The sequence below is a fragment of the Polyodon spathula genome, unplaced genomic scaffold, assembly GCF_017654505.1.
Source record: "Polyodon spathula isolate WHYD16114869_AA unplaced genomic scaffold, ASM1765450v1 scaffolds_1390, whole genome shotgun sequence".
Taxonomy (NCBI): Eukaryota; Metazoa; Chordata; class Actinopteri; order Acipenseriformes; family Polyodontidae; genus Polyodon; species Polyodon spathula.
This window is the reverse complement of record NW_024472870.1, coordinates 1-9,743: the sequence shown is the minus strand read 5'-3', so window position 1 is coordinate 9,743 and position 9,743 is coordinate 1. Positions and strand designations below refer to the sequence as shown.

Genomic DNA, 9,743 nt, shown 5'->3' with positions numbered 1-9,743 from the left:
TCTTTTTTTCCACAAAATATAGTTTTAAGAAACACTAACTTTCTGTGAGGAACGAAGACTTCTTATCATTGATGGTCAAGTTGTTTTAAGACATGATTGCACTGACATCACAGGAGTTTTCTCTCTTTTGAGGAACCTCTGCTCAGTGATTGTCTTCTTATATGGCATAAAGAGCCCTTCTGCGGCAGTAGCTCCTAAGTCTTATATTAGGCATTTCAGTGATGACGTCTAGAAGTAGGGCAGATGCAGCTTGTCCACCATTTAGCAAAACTATGTACGTATCACTATTATTAAAATGTATGTATTTAAAAGGGCTGCACAAAAAAATAAATAAATATATTGCCCATGGTACTGTCAAAAGTGTTTAGACCACGGACAGCCAGGGCAGGATGGGTTTGATGTGTGCGCAAAGTGTTTCAGATCTGAAGGGAAATAGAACCAGTCAGTGCAGTGAAGTCTGTACTCTAGACTAGCTCTTAAATGCATCACCTTTGCACGGTCGCTAGCATGTAGTCTAATGCCTCATTTCCACTGTGCGCAGGTCACCCTCGAATGTTCTTGTACCAAATCAAATGCTCACTGGGGGTTTGTGGGATGACATTGTGCTGTGTTTTAAGGAACTCAGTACAGTAATCCGGTGCAGATAAATTAATCCTGTTAAATACCATTATACAAAGTTATAACAGTTACTGTACTATATTATTGTTGTTTTGAGATTCAGCTTTTATTAGATAGCTTTCCTAAATCCCTTGTTTAGAAAGATACAGGGTATTAATGCTTGTGACAGAGTAGCCATCTGGGTGTGTGAATTCGCTGCTGAGTGACAGGTAGGAGATCCGAGATGGAGGCTGAAGATGATATGCCCTGCAGGTGAATAGGATTTATTTACATATTGTAGTGCTGAGCTACGGGGTTTCCAGGATATAATGTCACAGACAACAATTGCAGTTCAAAGCAGGAGGAAACCGCTGTATTTTTAATATTTTTTTAAGCTTTTAGTGAACAATGATTCTCATTTTCTCATGTTTTCTACCCTTTCATTAATTCACAATTATTGCAGCAACAATGTTGTTCTAATAGTAGTTATAGGTCTCTTGACAGATTCATTGGATTCCTGCTGAATGAGAATGGATGTCCTGATTTCACTATAAGAAAAACAATGCCTATTTGCTGCTGATTCATCGTTTTAATATATCTATATGATATTATTATCTATATAAATATGTCTATATTACTTGATGACTTACTATCGTATATATGGACAAAAGTGACTACTTGAATACATTGATGTACAGTAACGAATGGGCATATAGTATGCTTAAAATAGTAGAAATACAATTCAAATTAGTCATATTTTGGCAAGCTGCTCCCTCTGCAGCATTCTTGGTAATCAAGAAAGCCTGAATGCCCAAACCGTCCCAAGGATTCAGAAACATCTCAAATGGAAACACTTACAATTTGATGGTCAGATTTTAAGGCAGAATCCATAAACAAGTCCTGAATCAACAAGCTACCCAAGGTTCAGTTTTAATTGCACTGAGGTGGGAATAGTTTCCTTTTATTCAGTGTTGGAAAACAAAGATGCTGTATATGGCAGAGATGAAGACAGCAAGATTATAGGTCTGCTGGCTTATGCCATTGTTCTATGAGTATTGCTCTATCTATCTATATACACTGTGTACACACACACATAGTTTTCTAACATTGAGGTGTTATTGCTATAATCCTGCAGTTCGCACACTTCTCCTAATCATTGTACAGATGTTGTGATCTTTCTGTTCTACTCTTTTAATTCTGGATCCCCAAGATGTGGAATAATATATACAGGATACAGCTCTCTCTCTGTCAAAGGGGATTCCATCGTAGTACCAACAATGAGGTTAGAAGATTAGGATGATGATAATTCTGTTTGCAACAAAAACAAGTTGAAACATTCACTACACTTGTGGATGTATCCAGGATAGAGCTTGGGTTCATGACCCATTTGCATTCCTCCCTGGCTAAATACTATGTCTACACTACCTACTTAGGTAATGTGCAATCAAAACCAGCTGAAACCATGTGATTACCATTCACTTCATTAACAACTATACAATACAATGCAATTGCAGAGCATAGAGAATCAGCTGGGACTTACTCAGGCATTGTGTCTGAAAGGTACTGAGAAGTAGCCCATGAAAGATCTTAAAGGCCAACAATAAGAACTTAAAAGGTGTGATGGGCTCAGTAGACCTGCTACGAGTCAAGGCTAGGGCCGCAGAATTCAAAATGAACTGGTGCATTCACAGGATTTTGCTAGTCCAGCGATCACCAAGTTACAATCATCAAATCGCTAAATAAAAGAAAATAGCAAATGAGGACTCTAAAGTGTCCCAAAAGTATTACATTTGTTTACAAACACTAAAAAATCTAACCTTATAACTATGGACGGCAATACTGCTCAGCTTCTAAATTCATATTTTGCAGCTACACACTGGTTTGAACAAGAAGAAATAAGTGTTAAACCAAATAATTGTTTTTAAACATGCAGGTCAGAATACCTTAAAGAGTTAATAACAAGTATATTCTCTGTATGATAAATAACTTGTCTAATGAATCTATTAACAATATTGAAAGCACCTGCTTTTATCAGGCCTGTGTGTAAAAGTAGCCTGCAAGTATGAAGGGTGTAATTACTGGCCTCCCTGTCTGAAGCACTGCTCTATACATTAAGGGGTAAATGTACTAAGTGTTGCGTCTGTCTCAGTTATTGCAAACCAGAAGGAAGTGTACGTGAAATATACTACACAAACACAGCATCATTTTAACAAATGCTTTGCAGCCTCAGCTCTTATTTGCACTTAAATTAACATGTAATTCTTGGAGTTGCTGCCAAAGAATACTTTACTGCATACTGTCAAAACTTTTGTATAGGTCTAATTTAAAGGGGGGAGCCACTTTCAAAAAGGGGGGAGGGGTGCGACGTATACACCAGTGTGACTTATACACCGCTCTTTACGGAATCTCATATTAATATGTTGCAAATTCAGGTTGGAACTCGTTTGCATTATTGGGATTTTGATTGCTTAAAATAAATCAAAATAAATCCTATGTATTTAACGAGCACTATATTTCTAAATAATCTATTGAATTATCCAAATTGGGAATATGCATACAGCATGCTACCTTTTAAGGGAGTGTTTTTCAGTTGGCTGAGTCAATGCTTTACATGTTAAACTTCAACTGGGTTCCACTAATCATTTTTACTTTCGTCACTGAATGAGCTGCAATGTATGACTTACAAAAGCGAGCTGTGTGCTCACTAGTGTAACTTGAGTTATGTATTCTCTGTGTCTCTTCAGGTGTATAACCTGAACATGTATGGGAGTAAGTACCAGTGGGTTATTCCAGGCTGGTATCAGGGGAACTGGTGGGAGCAGGCCAACTCCACCAACTGCACCACCAAGAAACTTCTCACAGCTATGGAGGGCTACATCAGCGTGGATTTTGAACCGCTCAGCACCAAACAGACCAGAGGAGTATCAGGGAGGGTGGGTAGCATCCAACAGGGAACTCGGTTCACCATTGGGAATTGGATTGACGGTACTGTTTGCCTCCTTGGCGAGTTGGTTCTCTTTCTGAAAAAGGTCAAACAATAAGCATCTCATTGTTTTACGTGCAGTTTCTGCTTGGATTAAAATAGTCAGTATGCACATTAAGAATCATTGTGTAAAATTTGCAAACAAGCAGTCATCATGTGTAATTAGGAACATGGTTAATTTAGGACTATAACTGTGAAGTTATGTACACTTGTTGTCACTGCTATAAGCAGCTGTTTGTTTGATATGAACTGGTTTTATGGTACACATTTTTATTTCAGTCATTTTTGTAACATGATTTAATGTAACATTAACCTGAGAAATAGGATAAAACACTGTGTTTATACTAGAATAAATGAGGGCTGTCCCATTTGAGCTTTTTCTTATGTGCTCCCTGATACTCTGCTAAATCATTCAATTATTCATTACAAGTGGTTCACCAGGGTTAGAGGTTATAGCAGAGCCTTTCCTTTCAGACAACACCAAAAACATATACACAATTACCTTAAACAATTTCACAAGCACTTGCGTCTTTGAAAGAAAACAATAACTAATAGCACAGTCTCTCCACTATGACTCCCAACATTACAAAGGTTTTTTTTTTTTTTTTTTTTTTTCTGTAGACGCCACAAGAGTACGAGGCAGAGTATAACAGGAGGAGGCTGCAGAAAGGCCTGGAGTCCAGTAAATTTCACGGCTTTGCTTATGATGGGATCTGGGTGATAGCCAAGACGTTGACAAGAGTCATGGCAATTCTGAGACAGAAAGAAGGACACAAGAAGATCCAGGACTATGACTATACCAACAAAGAGCTCGGAGAGATCGTCCTGGATGTCATGAATGGGACGAACTTCCTTGGTGTGACAGTAAGTACACTTTTTTAGATAGGAGTTTTGGATAGCTGCATGGATAAGATTGTTTGACAGTGTTTTCATATCAGCTTTATAAGGTGTTTATATTTTAGCATTTACTCACTGTATTTATTTATTTATTTTTTACACTAGTACAGTTTCTCTGCAATGTGATAGAAAACAACAATGTACTACCAGGATGCAAATGTTTTCATAAGAGTTGGGAATAGCATGATTAAAAAAAATGTTTTAGGTATTTCTTAAATGTATAAACATTAACATATTTTGCATGTCTGGAACTAATCAGTAATTCATGGTGATAAGCTGGTTTAAGAGGGAGTGGATAGAGTAAAGATAAACATAAAAGCAGGAAAACTTATCAAACCAAGATGAGGTAAATAAATTATTTTCATGTGATTGAAGGTATGTTAGAAGATGAAACGAACAGGAGGAGGTCTATGTTAGTTACAGTGTGTTCACAGTTAAGTAGCAAAAGAACATACAAGTTCAACCAACAGTGGCTAAAAGATTTTCCCTGGCTTAAGTCTGACAATGTTAAAAAAAAAATGTTTTGCACGTTTTGTCAGGATGCAGGGGAACTGATGGCATACAAGACTGCATTTTTAATTGGGAGCCAGAAGTTCAAACGTGAAAATATATTGAAACACAGTGCTTCAAAATGGCAAGCAATGTGTGGAGAGGCATGCACCCAGAAATGTCAGCCAGACTATTCCACTACCATAAATTTAAGTGGGAAAAAAAGTTGTCCATTATAATTTTGTTGATAAAAGTATTGAACTGCACAAGTGTTATGTAAGAAAAGAAAGGAAAAAAAAAAGATTTTAGATATTCAACAATAAAGTTGAGCAAATGTTTTGTGTGTGTGTGTGTGTGTGTGTGTGAGTGTGTATGTGTGTGCGTGCGCCCCTAAATTTCAGTGCTCGTCTAAATTTTTTAAACTTAGGCGCACATGTGCCAAAAAAAAAAAAAAAAAAGTTAGATTGAGCCCTGTCTACACCAGGTTTCAAGACTCAGATGAGAAATGCTGGTAAGTTTCTGTTTTATAAATACCTAGGCTTAATATTAAAAATGCTTTGATTGCACATTTGTTATGTTTTTGTTGTTGTGGTTGTTTTGTTTTATTATTATATCTTATGTATTGGATAGCATTATATTAAATCCCGCTAATAATTGTTGGTCATAGCTTACTGGTGGATCGTGGCGCCCGTTGAGATCCACTGAAATGGATCGCAGTGTTTGGTGTATTGGCCACCACTGTCCTATGTGTATGCGCAGGACTCTCGTGTGAGGCTGCTGTAATAGAAGTAACATCGTGCCCTGTGTCAAGCCCTGTAAGGCTGCCTCATGCTAGCAAGAACTAGAAGGCATCTGTTTCTATTATGTAGTTAATAAAAACCCACTACATGTATAGGTCTTGAAGTTTTCAGTTTTAACCAATAATAACCTCGCTATCAGAAAAAACAACCCTGAAAAAACAACCCCGAAGACTCATTTAGAAAGTTCGGTTTTAGTTTTTTTAAACCGATAGACCTGTGTTTTGGCAATATATTATTTTAAATATTTTTGATTTGTTTGTCCAATAATTATATTTCAATGTATTAAATTTTCCTATATTTAAATCTTTTAATTAATCAAATGTTATTTTAATTAAGAATTTTATATCATAATCACTTTTATATTTTACAAAGTTTTATTCCTTTTTAAGAATTTATTTTAATATTATTTTCTATCATATTTCCATTTTTATAATAAATATTAATTTAATATATCAATTTTAATTCAAAATTAAATATTGTCAATCATTCACTACTGTCTCTACATAAAGAAAACGTCTTTCAGAATGCTGGCAGTGTGCAAAGACATTGCTATTGACCAATCAGCAATGTTGTGCGCATACGTAATATTCTAGGAAAGTCAATATGTGAGTTGCTTAGCAACCAAAGTTATACATTTCCAAATGCTAATGGTAGCAACACAGTAAGTTAAGGTTTGTATCTGTATTAGTGAATGTATTATAGAAACTTTTTTTTTTGTATTGTTATTTTGCCAAATAACAATACAAAACGATAGCCCCCCCCAACCTCCAGGTTTGAACTAAAGGTATATTTACATCAGTCTCGGCTGTTTTAACAATCCAACAGCCTGTTAACCTACAGACTCGGCCACACACATACTCAAAAACCCTTAATGCCTGCTGCTTGGATTACAATGGAAACAGTAATAGGAAAAACAGCACTTCATTTTCACAAGTAACACACAAGCAATTTGAATATGAAAGCAAGCGTCATTAAAATTCGATAAGTGCCTGGGCAGCAATGAAAACAAGGTGTACAAGTCAGTAAGTGTCCCATAAAAAATAAAAAAATAAATTCTGGCTGGTCTTATTTGTAGTAACCAGACTGACCTTCTCTTGTGCAGCTTGGCACAGCTTCAGCACCACAGCACAGTTTCCAGTTCATGAAGAGTAGAAGACTATTTCTGTCAAGACCCCCTTACTGGAATTCACTCATTAACTATTTGCTCTTATAAGAGGAAGTGTAATCTCGCTGTGAAGACTGCATGGCTTATACAATACAAAGAGCAGTGGTCAGAATGAAAGCTGATGAAGGAGGCTTGATTGACTAATGCATTGAACGCATCATTTCTGGTGTCATTGTATTTCTTTTAAGGAACGTAAAAATCGTTTTATAGGACGCACCGTTGTAAAAGTCGCTCCCCCCTTTTTGAGACTTCAATTTTAGGAAAACACAGTTTTTGTGTTAAAATAGATTTTTTTATTTTTTTTTTACAATAGATTCTTTCCCTAAATGCTCATCACCGATAAATAAAGAAAGATACACAGGTTTAGTTTCGAAATAACCCTTGTTTGTAACATTTTATTCCATTAATAATTTTACAGCATTTTTCCTTTTTAGTTAAACTTCTAGAAACTATTCTGTTTTTCAAAAATTCGAGTAAATTTCAAGTAAATTTAAATGCACTGTCAAAATACATCACATGTAGGTATTGTAGCGATCCGCGCATTTGTGTTTATGTACTGTATTCCATGTCTGTTTGCATGCTGTCCGTTTTTCCCTTCCTTCTGTATTCTGATATTGCTTGTTGATCTTACAGTAAAACTATATTAATTTAGTTTTGTTAATCAGAACCATACATGTACTTTACAAATGTATCACTGTGTTACATGTAGAACAAGTTACAGTATGTTATGTATTAAAGTCAAAGTACTCCACTCAAACAATGATTTCTACATTGGACCTGTGACAGGGCGCGGAGCCTTGCACATGAAAAGGGGGCAGGGCAAAGCCCTGCCATAAATTTATTTGTTTAGTTTTAGAACAGGGAACCCCTCCGCCCCTGTGAGGTTTATTATTTTGTATTATGCTTTATTTTTTTATTTGTGTATTTTTGAATGACAGCGAAAACCATGCGTTTTGTTATTGTTTTATTAAATGTGACAACGAAGAGCCGTGGGTGTTTTGTTTGGCAGCGTTGGTGGGAAGCCCCATCCACAATTTAAAAACCTTGTGCAGAAGGTGGTCATCTCCAGAATTAATTAAGTGATTAACTTGTTGCTAATCGGGAGATGGTCACCCACATAAAAGCCTGCAGCTCTCTGCAGTCTGGGTGGGTGTTTGCAAGGAGGAAGGAGAGTGAGCGAGTGGATTAAAAACTAAACTAAAACATAAATAGGAACAGTGAAAGCAACTGCCCAGCCTGACCTATTGTTTGTGTTTAGTGTTTGTGATTATGTTCTTTCAACTTTTACTTTGCTCTGTGAGTAGTGTTCTGTAAAAGCCTTTTTTAGTTTTTTTTTTTTTATTTAAATAAAAATGGCGCACACCGCGTCTTTTGTCCTGCAGTACTGCGTTTGTTTTTGTTCCTGCATTCTGGCCTGACGTCACCCTGTCACAGGGCCATAAACATGTTCCTGCTCTATCAGCTCGTTTTTCTTTTGCCATATTTAAGTTTGTCATTGTTTCGTCTCCAGTCACTTATTGTTTTTTCAGCATTGCGACGTATTCTATGTATTGCGCAATTTCAAACCTATAGTGTAGCATTTTCATTTTTTGTCTGACTGTCCTACTTTATCCAGTGTATCCGAGTTGTGGCTCTCGGATTCGTTGTGTACGAGTTATCTGACCCAACACAGGAATTGTTCTTTTTCAGCACATACTTGTGCATTTTTATTGACACAATAAAATAAACAAACAAAACAAAACAAAAACCTAACTCCAACCGGGAGTGCTAAACTAAACTTTTCTTTTTTATTAATCCTAACCTAACACTACTTGACGGATAAGCCTTTTCCCAGTCACACACAATCCAATACAGGTGTCCACATTACCTTTGGTGATTCCGACCAAACAGGTTTCCTCATGGCTGTACGCAGCCTTCACCACAGCAGCCCTCACCACAGGGTTTCCCCTGCCTTTATGCAGGGCCCCATTAAAGCAAATTGGAGGTGCTTCGCCTGACTCCTCCCCCTATTCTGCCACACCAGACTCAAAAAAGCATTGCAGTTACAACAAACTCAAACTTGATAAATTTGCTCGGCTTTCTAGATGTTTGGTACGGATCCCAGGGGGCGGATTTAGTCTGAATGTTAACAAATCAATGGCTTAGGAGTGTGGGAATAAGGAAATTCTTAGAGATTGACAGCTAGTGTTAACAGAGAAGATGTATAGGTGTAAAAGAGTCTGAACACTTACGTTTAACATTCAAAGTGATTTAGGGTCTTGAGAGTAACACATTAAAACATTTAATTAAAACAGTGGTTTTGTGTTAGATCCTGAAGAAATAATTGCGATGTTGACAGTTAAGTTTGTGTGAGGCATAACTGTGGCTGTAGTAATCCTATTGTGGCACTGGTACAGTAGTTTAATATTAGACACACTGGAGCATACGATGCCTAGAAAATCAACTTATACAATGTTTTTTTTTTTTACAGTAAATGCATAGGAAAATAAGTTTTATAATGAGTATGGATTTTCACTTGAACCCTCAATCTGATTTATGATGATCTCGATCCACATTCTTTTGTGGTTTACTGAATAATTTTGTCACGAGACACAAGCTTGTTCAACAAGAGGCCTCATACATATTTTCTTGTGCAGTCCCCTACATTTAACTGCAGAAGGATACCTGTCGAATCTGACTGAGTACCTCAATAACTGGAGCCAGAGACCTCATTGTCAGTGTAACAGGACGGAGGCTGTGTGAAACAGTCACCCCGCACACCGCAAGCGAGCGTCTTAACCACAACACAAATAAGCCTTGCTCGCTGGCATTC

The 9,743-nt window shown here is 36.9% G+C and overlaps 1 protein-coding gene across 1 annotated transcript; it reads left to right on the top strand.

Moving 5' to 3' along the window:
- Positions 1-2,524: 2,524 nt before the first annotated feature.
- Positions 2,525-4,444, top strand: LOC121309586 (gamma-aminobutyric acid type B receptor subunit 2-like; the record flags this gene model as incomplete). The annotated part of the gene is made up of 3 exons (XM_041242576.1): positions 2,525-2,530; positions 3,342-3,530; positions 4,202-4,444. Coding segments are annotated over exons 1-3 (438 nt in total), but the record flags the coding sequence as incomplete, so codon positions are not given.
- Between the last annotated feature and the right edge of the window lie 5,299 nt (positions 4,445-9,743).